This window comes from Heliangelus exortis, chromosome 2 (genome assembly GCF_036169615.1).
Source record: "Heliangelus exortis chromosome 2, bHelExo1.hap1, whole genome shotgun sequence".
NCBI lineage: Eukaryota > Metazoa > Chordata > Aves > Apodiformes > Trochilidae > Heliangelus > Heliangelus exortis.
In genome coordinates, this window is record NC_092423.1 from 38,303,569 (window position 1) to 38,320,173 (window position 16,605).

General features: G+C 40.0%; 1 protein-coding gene across 5 annotated transcripts in view; it reads right to left on the reverse strand.

The window, feature by feature from the left end:
* The window catches only part of CREB5 (cAMP responsive element binding protein 5), a 259,619-nt gene that overhangs the window by 163,853 nt on the left and 79,161 nt on the right, over positions 1-16,605 (reverse strand). For all 5 annotated transcript variants that reach the window (XM_071735597.1, XM_071735594.1, XM_071735593.1 and 2 more), the window contains one exon: positions 10,959-11,131. In XM_071735597.1, the coding sequence (XP_071591698.1) occupies positions 10,959-11,131 (173 nt within the window). The remainder of the gene's footprint in view (positions 1-10,958; positions 11,132-16,605) is intronic.

A 16,605-nucleotide genomic window follows, 5' to 3' on the forward strand; every position in this document is an offset into this window, starting at 1 on the left:
GCCCTGATGGAGGGAAACAACAGTACTGCTACTTCCCATCTAGAAAACTACATCACATCTCAGCAACAACAAGGAAGGCACTTTACAAAAGGTACACTCACCTTACCCTGTGAATCCACTTGTAAACAAAGACCTGTCTCAGCTTGTGGGAGCAGATCTGGAATTAAGCAGACAGCTCAAGAGAAATGCAGAGAGAAAGGGAGCACTGAGCTGAAATTCGTTCAAGTCCCTTTGTCTGGGTAGTTTGTTTTCTTGGTTTTGGGATGCACAGCCTTGATTTTGAAAAGTATGAAAAAGAAGCACAGTGCCCATAGTTCTTGGAAGAAAATACCATAGAAAGGAAGACTCAGCAGAACCAGCAATAAAATAACATAACCCAATATAGAAAATTCCTCAGCTGAAACTTCTACTGCCATTCTTAAGTTTAATTCAAGTAAATCATTAGCAAGTAAAAAAACTACAAGCCATCATCTACTTCAAGCAAATTACATTCACTTTTCCCCACTGGAAAACAAAAAAATTGACTTTCAAAGCCAAAGAAGTACACCTTTTTAGGTTAATATTTTTCATTCTACTTCCCCAGAGCTGTTGTTGCCTTCCTCATTTTTCTGCACTTCTGTTACAGGGCACTGTTCTGTACTGGTAGAACTGTTCTCCCAAACAATTTCTCCCAGTGAACATACGAGCACTAACAAATGAGGTCCCTTAATTAGTTCCAGGTTTTGCCAACAAGCAGTGCTGGCAATACAGCTTTTTAGCTCTCTGTCCATCATACAAATAACAAGGCAGGGCATGTAAGGGTGTCTCCGTTTTCCTGTTCATATAAAGGGCATGCAGGAGGAGTAAGAAGGAAATGTATACCTCAGTGGTGGGGTTTTATTGTCAACAGGGACGAGGTTTTTTGGCTTGGATTCACTTACACCACTTTCAAGGACACATCTAACAGCTTCCCAACTTGGTCATAAGGAAAATTGAACATTTCCAAGGACGCTTCCTCCATAACAAAAATTGATTATTTTTTTCCCTTTGAGGTTTGAAATGCGTTTTTTTGCTTTTGTTCTCAACCTCTGTTTTCTTTTATGTATGGGTTTTCTGCTTTCCTCTGCATTTATGGGTTCTGCTTGGGTCCAATATTGTTTCTAACATTTGCTTTATAGGAGTTAGGGCCCCACAACCCTTGATGTCACATTAATGTGCAACAAAAAGCTCCATGCTACTAGGCTGTGTACAGAAAAAGACCAGACTGGAAGGGACCCCAGCTTTCCCCACAGAGAAATATAGTTTCACTTGATGGCTTCTGGAATGAACTTTGCCTATTATGTTTTATATAGATTTTGAATAAATCCTTTGACTCACAAATTCCTTATTGGAACAATAGAACTCTATAGAAGCCAGGGGAAAATTTGGAAGCAAGTATGGATTTTTTTTCCCGTTCTGGAGCCCAGAATCCCTATCTTTCTCCACATCCATTTAGTATGGCACAAAGGGAACTCACTAGCTGCTTTCTTCCAGCTTTCTTTGCTACTTCATAATAGAAATATTATTCTGCTTCCTCGTTTATTTCCCCACAGATCAAAAAAATTCAAAGCCAGTATAGGTCTCTTTCTTCTGTGCCTGGAATAGACTGCAGAAAAAGAAGAAATTAAAACAGACAAAAGAGAAAATTAATTGTAAAGAGGTAAAATTTTCCATGTGACTCTTCCATGTGGGGCACGTATTAACAGTTCTGATTTTATAATCTACTGACCATGTATCTTCAGCATAGGCTTAGTTTAATACCTGTGGCATGTGACCTCAGACAAACAGAACCACTTAAAACAAGCACAAATTGAGAGAAATAATAGGAAATTGGTTCAAATATGGTCTTCTTTGTATACTAGTTTCCGATCATTTCTTCAAATTTTGCAGAAGTATTTCAGCCAGCATGAGCCATCCATAACAATCTTGAGTTCAACAGATCTTCTGGTTCGACTCGGTATCTAAAAACTATTGCTGCCTTTTGCCCACTTTCATAATGCTTATTTACTTCTGCTGCCCCCCAAAAAAGCTACACTGACAGCTCTCAGCGATAATGAATTTAATCAAGCCCAGCATATCCAAAGAGAGATTTCTTCAGGTACTTTAAGTCAGCAGATCCCCTCTCCTCAGGCAGCTTCCAGTACCAGCCCAAAACCACTTGCTGAGAACACAAGCTTTAGCCAGGAGTATTTTGTGGCAGCTTCCTGCACGCACATCTGCCCAGGTGCTCCAGGAGAGCATCACCATTCAGGACTGTGCATCTCTTAAACATCTCCCTATGCAATACATGGGACAACCCCACTGCATGTTAAAAGCCAGGGACATAGGGCATGAGAAGTCTGTTGGAAAATTAAGCCAGATACTCAATTGTAACTAGCACTTGCTTCCAAAATACTTAAAGGATCAGAGGCCCCACCCTCCAGACAACACTGTGCAGCTGAAGTGCAGTGGCACGGTTGCTCTCTAGACACCAGAGGCAGCAGTCTATCTAAGATATCACAAGCAAGATCTGCCATTCAACGATTAATACAAAGGGAAAAGCTTCAATGACATGTTGTGCAACTTCCTAGCTAAAGGTGTGAACATGGATTCTCACATCAGTGTGAGCTTCAAGCCAAATCAACTGAGATTTGCCCAACCTGGAAGCAGGATTAACTGTTCTAAGAAACTTCTCACTGTGTGCTTCATTTGTATTTTTTTATATCATCTTACTTTCAAGGTGGAGTGATCCTGTCTGCCTGGGAAATCACAGGCATTTCTGTGCCAAGGCAAAAAAAAGAAAAAAGAAAAAAGAAGAAAAAGAGGATATGTCTAAAGACATCAAGACCTTAAATAAAAATGCCTAATGCCAGGAACACTGAGAATAAGAACGGAATTCTAAACATGGAATGGTCCCTATGGAAAACTGAATTCTTCAACATATACGATGATACCACAAAGGTCAGATTGCACTTGAACCCTCACCAGGGATCTTTAGGGACTATTAGATGTACATAATCACTCTAAAAAACTGCCATGAGACGAAGTCAGGATTAATATATCCGACTTCTGACCAGGTCTAAAAAATTTTTAGTTACTTGAAGAAAACATAGGAAGACCAAAAGCTACCATTTTAAGTACAGAAATCATGGGACTAGAAGTTCCAGGAGATTTTTTTTTTTTGTGTAGGACCATTTGATACTAACTGTGCCTTTGTTTTTTTTTTTTCTCTCACAAAAAAGAGAAAATTATGGTGGAGACAAAAAAGTAAAGACACAGGCAAGAAAAGGTAGAAAACAAATAACAGCACAATTTTTATAGAATGTTTGATAGGTACATACTGCATTTCAATTTTCAGGGTTACAAAAGAATTAAGAATGTCACTTGAGCCCTTACATTCACAGCAACTGTCAGACTGGATGCTGTGGTTAGAGAACAACATAGAAGTAACATAATATAAATCAGAATTTCCCAGGAAGTATGTACCACTCTCTGAAGACTGTCAAATAAGCAAGGGATTTGTATTTCACTCATTTAGAGAATTGTCCACTGAAAACATTTCATTACCTTGCCAAGTTTTTATGGACCTTATCAGAACAGCTGCGATCCACTTCACTTGCAGCAGAGGAAGCTGGTAATAGCTCAGAGATTGCCCCCTTCATTTCACAAACCAATTAGGACTTCGATCCTACAAGTGGAGTAACAAGACCCCTTCTTTTGCTGGCAAAATTCCACTTCATTTATGTGAGCCCAGAATGAAGGTCTCTGTTGGCAGAATACAGATGCTCAGAGCAGCAAATGTTTCTAAAACACATTCTCTTATTTGTTCCTTCTTCCAAGGAACACTCTTCCTGCACTCATCAAAATGAACACTTCCCAGTCTACCTGCAGATTCTGTCTAGTCACCAGCACTTTGCAGTTTTTTACCAAACACTGCTAAGAGAATTTAAAATTATGATTTGCCACTTGCAACTTTGCTAGAAGGCCTACAAAATGCCAGATTTATTTAAATTATTTCTCCCCTCTAAATCAAGCATCACCTTATTTTTTTTAAATTCATTTTGGGGGTGTTGCCATCTTAAATTTACCTATGTTTTTGATTCAAGTTGTACTTTCTGTTGGTTTTTTAGCTTTGTATTTGGCCTGTCCATAAGTTAAAAAAAAACCCCATCTATATGGAAAAAACAATGGACCATACCATAATGTACCACCATTTTCTAAAACTTAACTCATCAGTTAACGGGAGGGAGGCCTACTTTTACAGGGGCTAAACTAGGATCCATACATTTTATGCATAGTTTATAATTTCTGTGTTTTCCCACAGGCATTCTTCTCTGAACTACTGGCCATTGTGCCACCCCCAGCAAACACTGAAGCTCTCCTCTGAATTGATATAGCCAGAAGTAGCATCTCAAAGTTTGCTCATTCTTTGGAACATGAAAATTACCATCTTAAATAAAAAGAAAACAAAGAAAACTAATTTTTTTTAAAAACCTGACACCAAACAAAGTCTATATTGTTCGAGTAAGTATTTTACTGTGGCTTAGTTACCTGTCAAGCAGGCTGACACTTGGATAAAACACATATTGGAATCATGCATCAGGGCATGTTAAGTGCAAACCTGTGATGAAGAACAGAGCTATGCAATTCAGCTGTGCAGAGCTCTAATGATCATTTCTGGTCTAGGAAAGCTGGGTCTGTCACATCTGACCCACTGCAATTCCAAGATCGTCTTCCATCCGAAAATGATTTTACATCTGGTTTAGTTCAAAGAGTCATATAAATCAGAAGCTCTCACTATAAATTTTGATGACACCTTTAAAGAAGATTTATACAGTGTTTTTTATATACATATATATACGGGAGGTATGTAAGAGATACCAGCCCCTAAAATTAAGCAATCAATGATGTATTCTCCAAGTTCTGTATATAATACTTAAGTTACTTAAGTCCTATTTATGACTTACTCTGATGTAAGAGCCAATCTATGCCTACAAAAACTCGCTATTTCTGTTCAGATAGTTAGGGGTGCAGTGTGCTTCCAACCTTGCTTTCCTATAGTTCTTGGGTGGGACAAGCTTTCCAGAATGGAAAAGTCATGATCCGTTTCTTAGAAACCATTTATATAAGAATTGGCTAGAATGTGGTTTCACTGCCTATTTGAAACGACCATCTGGAGAAGGGTGGTTTTTCTTCCGACAGAAAGACAGCCATCCTAATAAGAGCCGGGAAGTCATGCAATATCCCTGACACTCCTTTTTTTTTTTTTTTTTTTTTTTTTTGGTGTTCATGCTGGGAACAAGCAACATTTCTAATAGGCTTAGGACTTCTGACAAGTAGAAAGTAGGAGGCACAAGGTACAGCCTCCATTAATAAATGTAACCAACATTTATATCAAGCATGCAGCTTTCAGGGTAACAGTTGACTTCAAGTCAGATAAGAAACACGCTAAACCGTCTCCATTCCCAGTTGACAGGTTATTTATGACCCCCCCTTTAGTCCCCTGAAAGTTACCTTAATATATGTCTTTCCATCCCCTCCCTAGACCTTAAAGCAAGAAAAATTTTTGGAAGGCAATGGGAGTGTGTGGTTGGGGACTGAAGAGAGATGTCATGAACAATCACCCCTTTGTGCCATGTCTGACACACAGGCTTGGTGCCGTTTTCTCCCTTTCTTCCTGACTCAGCAGTGTCAGGAGAGATTGAGTCAGCAGCTCCTGAACATGCCCAAGCAAACAGCAACAGGGGAGGCTGTGCAGCAGACAGAGCTTCCCGACCTTGCACACAAAGTGGCGTGGCTCAGTCTGCAGGTCAACATTTGGACCTAGGGAGCAGCTAGCAAAAAAGAGAAAAAACAGCTTGAAAGAGTTCATCTATCAGGTGCCATTTTCTCCCACATCACCCTGTCTACTAGGCACAAAATATAAGGCTACTCGTTTCTGTAAATGGCTCACCTGTAATAAATTCCTACGTAATTCACCTAAGCGTTCCAGAGACTTGTAGCTGCTGTGCACGTGTGGCCTGATGGGATCCCACATTAAGGTTGGCCAGGGACAGTGTAGTAGAAGGGACTACAGAAAACATTTCTCAAAGCAAACAGAAGAAAATGAAGCAGGAACAATAAGCAGGGAATCAAATGCAAGTTTTGGTACAAACACAGGGAAAAAAGCTTTGACAGAAGGACAGTGTCAGGTGCTTCTTCCCAACTCTCCCGTTTTCTTCCTTTCCAGTGATCTAACTGATGTTCTTACATCCTGTTAAACCAAGGCCAGGGAATGGACATGATCAAGTAACCAAGAGATAATTTGATACTTCATCTCTCACTGCACTTTTTTTCTAATCTCACAGCATACTGCGGTGCTTCAGTTCAAATATATCAGCTGGAACAGACGCTTTTATCCTAAATTCCTGAAAAAGGAAATGGCCTTTGAATTTAATAGATCAAGTCTTTTCATGCCCTCTTTGATGCCACGCACTCCTCCAACTTACTAGGACCTAAAAGAGAAACTTTCCAGAAGGAGCCCTGTCCTCTGCCATCTCAGGTGTCTCAGATCAAGCCTACAGTTGAGAATTTTTTTTCATTTTCCAGATCTCCAAGGCAAGTCACAAGGAGTCTGCTCTTTGTTGTGCCAATGAATCACTGTTAGTCCCATTACATGCAGTTTTCACGACCACTCCCTTTCCATGCCCCTCTGGAAAGCTTGCAGGTCCATGAAAAGATGATAAACTGGAAACAGAAAGAGATGTAGGGTATTGTGGGAGGGAAGAGAGAGGAGCAGGAAGGAAACACATAGGTGTTGAAATGAATGCTGCACGTGGGGACTGAAAGGCTGTCCTCTCACTGGTGCCATGATTCTTTGATACACAAAGGCACCAGAGACATCTTCCACATCCATCTTGTTGCCTTCCTCTACCTGCCTGCATTTCACCAAATGTGGTTGCAATTCTTCCCTTCTGATGCTGTGCCAGAAGACCATCTTATCTTGATTAAAATGCTATACAGCACTTTGAAAACAGATAATCTACATCACATGGCTAGTGCTCTATGTCCACCTTGGAGCCTGAGTTCACTGGAACTGACTCAGATCTTCCCATCCGTTCAATACAATGTTAAGAACACTCTGGACATGTGACAATCCTGAATTCTCCTGTGTTCCCTTCCAGCTACAAAGCTGTACTGGTGAGTTTCAAGCTGGAATAATTACTAGTCACACCTGCTACTAGCTTGAAAAACAGCAAGAGATTACTTTCTCCAGGCAAGCTGAGCTCTTAGGTATCAGCCACCTTCAGTCTTTGATGGTCTGAAAAAGATGTCTTGCCTTGCAAAAGACAGGCACAGATAAAGCAACCACTGTGCTGTGCTGTCACCCATTTGCGTGACCATAATTTTCACATACACTGCTGAATACTCAACGACTGAAATGAATGCAGTTATTTTTACAAAAAGAAGACAAACACTGCTATTGTAGAGGCTGGTTCAGAGACCCATATCTTGAGCTGAGTCAGCTTATCAGCCGTTCTATACCTTTGACAAATGTATGTCTTGTATCATTGTTTTCTCCCCTTCCTCCATATGCCTTACTGCTTTTCCTCAATGTATCTTATCTTCAAATGATGTGCTATTAATCAAGCAAAGACACCCTTCACTGCTAAGTGTTCCTCCACTGATTTTTCATCAGCACAAGTAGTTACTAGTTACAGCATTCCTCCCACATGCTAAAGCCTTGGAGAGGGTGGGAGGAGGGATGGCAAGGAGGCTGGAGACTGCCTCACCCCATAAGTACTATCTGGGACCTTTACACCAACCCGCCAGTTTGCTGTAAAGATAATGTTGCTGTTTGTAGTCAGCCAGGTACATGGTGGGAGGAAAGTGGGGCCACATTCTCTCTTATTTTTCAAGTTACCAACCTTCATTTTCTTCCTTTTTTCTGATTAATCTGGCTGGATGCCTGTTCAGTAGAAGCTGAAGCTTAATACCTGAAACAATGTGTGTATATACACTGTGCCAGTAAAGCTTGCCCAACAACCCTCATTCTGTTATGTTTTCCCATACCTTCTGTCAATATCTAATTTTATGTGAGCCCCCAGAGCCAGAGGAGGGGATAGGGAAAAAAAGAAAAACAAGGAGGGAAAAGGACGGAGGGAGGAAGGAGAGAAGAAAGTAAGGAAAAATTACATCCCTTGGGAATGTCAGCTGCTGTGAACTTGCCCACTCCTCACCATGAAACAAGCTGTGTGCGGGCACAGGTGGGTCCCATTCTGTTACTGCAGCACAGCCCACAAGCAGGGTCTAAATGAAGACTTTCATTGCTGTTCCCTGTTTTCATTGGAGTAAGGCCATCAAAAACATTTGCAGGTGGCTTGGCCATAGTCTGACACTAAAATATTTGTGGTTGTGATAAAAATCAGAATATTGCTACAAGATGGTTCCATATAACCTTTAGGGCTTGATCCTGCTGTTACAGAACTAGCTCAGTAAGAGTTTTAGCCAATTGCTCTCTGCTGGTTTCATTGCTCATTAAATGGAATATTCCTTGACACAATTCTCCATGGTAAGGACTCATCTACCCTTTGGGACAGCCTCAGATGTTTTATGAAAAAGGGGAAACCTAACCCAAAACAATGGATTTGAGAACCTCAGAATGTGTGCTTGTTATAAAACTGAACCATCTCATCTTTGCAAGGCCAAACCAAAACCACAAAACTTTGCAGTACTCATTTTCAGAATCCATCTGGATTTTTCTTCAGTTGCCTAATATCAAAATCATTGTCCAGTCGCTGTGCCTCGTGAATGAGTCTTGGATATAATTTTTTGCATGTTTAAAAGGATAAGATGAAGATAAATGGAAATGACAAGATACGTTCTTTGAATAAATAAAGCAGCCACCACAGGGAAAAGACTGAAGGAAAAGAAGATGAACAACAAGGATGCTCAACACTTTGGCAAGTAGATGAAGTCCAAAATGCATCAATTATCTCCTAGGACACAGCATGGACAAAACCCAAAACCTTCTAGGAAGAGGAAAGAATGGGTAACAGTATGCTGGAGGTCACACCATAAGTCTCATCCACACACCAACTCACACAGAGACTCACATGCCAACAATTGCCTCCCAATAGAGCAGCTTTAGACTCAGATTTAGGAAACATTTGTGTGATTCAATCACAGGGCTGAATTAAGATATGTCATGACAACGTTTCCCAAATGAGACACTCACCACTGACTAGGAAATAGGTCTTTTCATCCTCAGCCTCTCCAGCTTTGGAGATTCTAATCACCATGGCCCCAAACCAATGCAAACCTAAAACCTGACTGACAGGGTCTTGCAAAACCACATGCAGTTTTTTCTCACTATATAAAAACAACTGTTTGGAAGCCAAGTACAGTCCCATATAAAACACCTCACCACTGAGTATTAAAAGTTGTTTGGTTGTTTTTTTTTCTTTAATTAGGATCATAATTACCACTAGAGCTATTAAGCCACAACTTGAACAGGGTTTTAATCATCCTTAACCCAAATAACACCATTAGCTGTTTTACTTTCTACAACTGAAAAAGAAACTGCTTTTCCCTCCCTCTCTTCCCAGTGCCCTGTCTTTGAACAGAATGGGACGTGTACAAGACAACAACCTTCTTAGATTTACAGGTGAATGGTAGTGCATGTGAAATCTCAGTGAACACTGTTGTTTTGCCAGTATCACATACATATAGGAATGTCAATCAGATATGTTTACCTGACCCATATCAGGGTCTATCTCGGGACCCATATCAGATTTCTATATTAAATATCAAATCCTAAACCAGTAGTAAAAAAGGCAAGCAGAGGAGCTTTGCCAGAAGCACAAAACTCAGGCAGTGGATGGAACCCATGTCCTGTGTGTGACTGGGCAACCCTTATGGAGCAGTCAGTGTCACGGGCTCTCCCCGCCACAATGGCATGGAGAGACAGAGAGCCTCAAGTCTGTATCCAGCCCCAAACATCAGGAATCTTGAAAAACTCAAGAACAACTCGAATTTGAGCTTTTGGTGCCAGGATTTCACTTTTTGGTTTTACTCTGCAGAGACTGCAAGTTGTTCATCAATTATTTAGACAATGACTGAGGACAGAGACCGCTTTTGCACTTACAATATAATGGATGTGACCAAATTACAAATGACAGATAATGAATCTAGACTGTTGCTTCATTCTCAGTCCAGTGATTTATCTTTTTATCCATATGTTTTCATGCATAAACCCCCTCCAAATTCTCAGAGCTGTGTAACAAAAAGCTGCACCCTTAAACCATCTGGGCAGTTCCTCCATAATTAAAACCAAGTTATCGTGACTTATAAGGACCTCACATTTGTTCAAAGTAACCAAGTGTATAAAACATGGATGTTTTTGTTCACACAGTTCTCCAAACATAAGCACACAATTGGCATTCAAGCCAATATAATAAGCAGCCATACTGTCAATTTATGGGAATAAATATGGACCCATCATCACAAATTGGGCAATTGTTCAGAAGTCTCTGTGCCAAACTCCATTGATCTTGGTGATTGTTTTGCTTTGCCTTCTAGCATTCCACAATTAAAAAGTGCATGTAGGAAATTGCCCAAGGCTGTTCAGCACCCAGAATTACCATTGAAGGAAGTGAACGGATCAGCTTCAGAAATACTGGCTTCCCAAAGTAGTTATAGAAAAAACATGAACTTTGGATGTAAGCAGATAAAAACAAAGAAACTGGACAGAGAAAGTAGGGCTTCCCTGCACATACAGAACGCTCTGCCCCTTCTGAACCAAAATGCCAGATCTGGAGCAGATGTAGTAACCTGGCCATTCCCCCACAGCCTTCAACCCCTGCCACATGCTGGGAGGATCAAATACAAACATTATAACCTCAAGAACCACAAAGACAACATGTGGCCCTACATGCAGCTGCTGGAGCCAGAGAACTAGAGAAATGAGAAAATGGAATTACCCAATCTGCCGATTTGTGGAAGGTGCTTGTGTAATGACTGAACTGGACTGTGGTGACGGCATGGCTTGCTGAATCACAACACTGGTGTCGTGGTTTGGCATCCTTGTGTTTGTCAGCTGGTGAGATCCAGGTCCTGCCATTGCTCCTCCAACTGTGTTATGCATGGAGATATTCTGTAAAAAGAAAGGAAAGGAAAAAGAAATAAATGTCTTATCTTGAGCTTGTGTTCTACAGCAATACAGTTAGAAATCTGAAACTACCAATAACATGAAAAGTTACTGGCTCCTGTAAATTCTGAGTCAACAGATCTTGTAGCCAACTACAATAAAGAAATTAAAAATAACTGTTTACTTTTAAAGGACAATATGAATGGAAAAAATATCCACAACTTGACTAATCACTCTTCTCTGATTCTGACTCATGATTTATAACGGGGATATTTAACACATATTCTCCTTACTGAACACCATCTATATTTTGTTTGACAATTACTCTGTGGTGAGAGCACAGCACTCTGATTTACTTTGTGGGCTGTTTACTCTGTACTAGGTCTGCTTACAATGACAAGCAAGTCAAGTGCTATAGTCCCAAAGTAACAAACAGGGCATGGTATGTCACAAAACAGAGTCATTCCTATTAGTTTCCATATATTCTTTTTAGAGCAATAATATCCCAGAGGCCTAGAAAAACAGCACTGCATTCACACATATATAATCTCTGCTGCAGGTAACCTGGAGCCCTTAAAAATTTCTTAAAAAAAAAAGTAAACAGACAACTCATGGCCACAGAGTGAACAAGCCATGAGAAACCAGGATACTGCTGAGGAAGGAACCCTGGAATAAAACCTCTCTCCTATTATTCCTACACATGTAATACACACTGCTGCTAAACCACAGGGTTTGACTTGGCCCGCACTTAAAAACAAACAAAACTCTCGAGCCAGAGATAACCCACAGTGTATACATATGAAAATAGGGTAACCTTGAGAGCATTATTCTTCCTATCAAGCACCAATGTGCAGATTGTTAGCAGTAAAAGGAAAAGAAACTTTCCATTGTCACCTCATGCTAGGCTGTGGAAAAAGGAAAAAACACCTTTACATGCACACTCTGCCACCGAGATTCACACAAAGCATCTTCCTGACTACTGCAATACCCAGCATTGAAAACTAAAAGTTAAATTTCATTTGAAACACATAAACCCCACAAAATACTGATAGAAAAAGCTAGAGAGAAAGGAAACTTAGAGCTCTCCTCAAATATGAAGGACAGGAGAGACAGACAACATACTGAATCCCAGATCTTAAAGAAATATTGTGTCTGGACCACAAGAATAAAACCTTGAGATGACATTCCTCATGGAAAAGGATCCAATAATTATAAGATCCACAAAAAAGGCCTTCTCTGTCATCCTCATATCATCATATATCCAAATTCTAATATACTTCAGGTAATTTCCCAGGCTGTTGTAGGCATAGCAATGTCTTTTTTTACAGGAGTTGTTGCAGTCTTCAGAAACATACAAAGAGGCAGAGGGGCTGCCTACAGCCACACAGTTTGACCACTCATCCAGTGTGAAGATGACCCATCCCTGATTTCCTGCTAATAACTTGCATGTCACAAACCATGCCCAGCAGCAGAAAAGCCAGTATTCACTTAGGAGCATAGACTGCAGGAGGAAGCCAGACCAAGGACTTCAGTGGTAATTTTTCATAGCTCAGTAGTATGTCATGACCATCAGGCAGTAAGAGAGAAAAACCTTAGGTTTTTGGAATCTTTTAAAAAAGAAAATTTCTCTCACATACCACATTTTCATAAAAAATGTTGCTCTTTCAATGGATTAATGTTTTCTGACAAAAAATGATTCTTTTAAAAGTTGAAATATATAAATATATACAAATCTAGTTCAGGATTTGAAACCACACTGACTTTCTTGATTGTTATAAGGTTTTGCAAAACCAGATCTAATAATCTATCTATCTGCAAGTAAATCTCTTAGCACTATCCCTTCCTGAAGTTTCTCCTTTTACATTAAACACACGTATTTGAATTAAAACCTACTAATATGTGATACTGTCGTGTTTCAAAGTCCACCCTCATTTAATTTCTCTTTCACACTGCCTCCACAGAAACAGTTTCTGAATCCTTCTGTGCATTTCTGTTTTGCCTGTTTGCCTTCAGTAGTGTGTTTATTAGAGCAAATATTAAATTGCAAGGGGAGCACACAGTACTGGTACCATTGGGCCCATAGGGGGAGCAACAAAGAAAACCATCAGTCATCCACAATGAGTTTACCCTGCAGTGCTGCAGAGCTTCCCCTTGCTACTGACAGAACAGCTCTGCCCACACACACCTTGCTTCCAAAGAGGGATTCCTGCACTAAAGCACAGCGTTGGCATGAAAATCTCCAGGATTCAGAAAGTGTTTCTCTGGACTGCAGACTCCAGACCACTGAATTCCAAGAGCTACAGAACACTGATTAGCTACATGGATTCTTAAAGGAAAATTGGATGATGCCATGAGGCCTGGGAAAGGACAGGATGTAAACCTGTCATTAGCTTTAGACAAACTGGAGTTAGTGGATTCTCCATCCCTGGAGATATTTAAAAAGAGACTGGATGTGGCACTCAGTGCCATGGTCTGGTAACTGCAGCGGGAGTGGATCAAGGGTTGGACTTGATGATCTCTGAGGTCCCTTCCAACCCAGCCAATTCTATGATTCTATGAAACAGTACTCCAGCACCTGCCCAAATTTTGACTGGATTTTGTTGTACCATGCCAGGACAGAACTTAAAAATTTAATATCAGATTCCTATGCTCCTAGATTCAGGATTTCCGTTTTCTTCTTCTCTTTGCTTTTTCTCCTAGAATTCCAGGCCTTTCTAAGGTACAAATACCATGAATTATGATATGTCTGAAAAATTTTGTTTGCACATAAGACATTTGTACTTGTTAGCTTACATGCATAAACTTGTAATGCTGTTTCAAAGTTTTAACAATTTCCAATAAACTGTATTTGTTCAGAAAGCAGACTGAATACATGATGCATGGAAAGCAAAAACAGAATGAAAACTTGTCAGTGCATCCAGATGTCCATTCTTCTCAGTAATGCAAGAGCTGTTGTTGAGCAGGAACTGTACCTTTCTACTACACTGCCAAGAGAAAGCCCCAAATTTCCCAACAAAAATGCCAAACTGGGCATGACTCTCACATTCGTAAGAAAAAGATTTGGCAACCTCGCAGTAATTTACATCAGTGAGATTCTTGTGAATTTACAGAGAAGTTCAAGTAAGTTCATACTTAAATGACAATGCCTGTGCTTTGAAAAATGGCAGGAAAGTAACACACAGTAGATCTGACACTAAGCCTATCTGATCATACGCATCACGACATGCAGAATCACTCTATCAGCAGCACAGCAAGACCAGGCTTGCTGCAGGTGTGATGCAGGTGGCCTTCAGAACCCCCAAAATTGCCTTGCTGTGTTGAGCTCTGCACCCAACTCTGAGTGGATCGACACAGGATATTTATGAGGTCCTTGTAGACTCGATTTGGGGCCCTTACAGAAACCAAACAAATTCAGCAACATTGGTTGAAACTGAGACCTCCACTTTACAGCTGAATTGTTATTTGGCTAGGCTGCTTCCAGCTCTACTTTTAGGAGTTCTCAGTGGTCTTCAGCCAGGGACCCATGAAGAAACATCTTCACTTGCACTCCACTTTTCATTCTCCTCCAGCTCTTGAGCCAGTGATTAAGATTAGTGGATACTAGCTGAGGAGCTCCCAGCACTCCAGCTCAGAGAAAAAGTCAACAGAAAGCAATGACATGTACAAGGCTCTCTGCTTTTCACACTCCCAAGACCTGTCTATACTCTGCAAGAGTATGGAAAACATTCAGTTTACTCAGAGATCTTCACAACTGTCCTCAGGCATTAGCAGAGGGCATATGAGCTTATTATTATTACCCATTTTATTAAACTGAACCTAAATGTTCACACAGGGAACAAGCCATTCACATGCCAGGAACTGTAGAAACAAAAGACATACCATGCCCTTAGGATTCATTTAATGGATCTTAACTAAGATCGAATAAATTAAGAGGAATTTATTTCCTCTAGTACTAAGTTTCATCCTCACCAAAGTTCCCAGCCACTCCAAATGAAGCAGAAATTTGGATTGTAACACTGAAAACTTTTACAGGAATGCTACCCTGGCCCATCTGCTCATACTGTACTCCGCAGCAGTATTTAATATTCAAATAAGTAAAAAAAAAACAACCAACAAGCTGTATCCACAAACTGCTTTTAAACCAGCATGCTCATTCTCAATCTTTCCAGTTGCAAGAGGAAAGAGAATAGACCATCATCATCTTGACTTCTTCCCATTTTAGCTTCAGACTATCATGAAAACATTCCAGCATTTTTCTCCCACATGCAACCATTTAGCTTTGGATAGGCAACACACTTCATTTTTTCTAAAGGCTAAAAACTTCTTGAAGTCATGCTTCCATGTTCTGGTGGAGAGGATTACACATCACTCCAGAAGAACACACGCCCTGTTGGCAAGCACAGCAGAGAAACGATGGCTCCACAGACACGGGCAAAATACACCCCATGACTCCAGGCAGTCACCATTTCCACTGAATCCTGGTTCTTCCAGAGAAACACCCATCCACATCACACAGCACCACCTGCATCGTGCATCTCCATCTACTGGAGGCAAAGGCTGATGAGAGATCCATCCGCGCTTTATGATCCGTAATCTGTAATATTCTGAGTTTCAAACAGAGTTTGTTTGTGGTTTTAAAACTGTAAGAGCTAGGTTCTAAACCAAAAGCCAGTTTATATTTTCCCACTACTCTTTTTTAACTGTGAGATTTCATCAAAATTGCAAATAAGAGTTTTATACACTCAGTTTCACACTCTGAAGACTCATTCAAGATTGTTCTAAGTGAGATTTTAGATCAATAGAACTGTCACCTATAGCCAATTGTACATAAATGTATTTTGCAAACCTATTCAGAAGGTATTTGACATGAAAAAATCAGAGAAAATTCAATTAATCTAAACAAAGACAAAAGCACTTTTTTTCTGTTTTTTGCAAAAAATCATTGAACTTTATTTTCCCAAAGAGTAACTTCAAATATTTTCAATTAATTCAAGAGAGAAAAAAATAATTAAAATGATTAAAAAATAAAGATAGAAATCAAATACACCATACTACTTTAGAATTTATATAGCTCAGCTCCCAGTTAATACATTTTATCAAGGATAAAGAATTTAAATGGAGCATTGCCAAGTCCACCACTAAACCAAGTCTTTGAGAAACACATCTAGATGCCTTTTAAGTACCTCCCAAGATGGTAACTCGACCTCCTCCCCAAGCAGCCTGTTCCAGTACCTTAGAACCCTTTTGGTGAAGCCATTTTTCCTAATATCCAATCTAAACCTCCCCTGGCACAACTGGAGGCCATTTACTCTTGTTCTGTTGCTTGTTACTTGGGAGAAGAGATGAGCACCCAAAACAAATAAATCTCAAAAAAAAAAAAAAAAAAAAAAAAAAAAATCAAACATTCCAAAGCAAAAGTTATCAAATCTCTGCAGAAACAGTGCCAGCTAATTTATTTTCTCACTATTCAGAGCAATGTA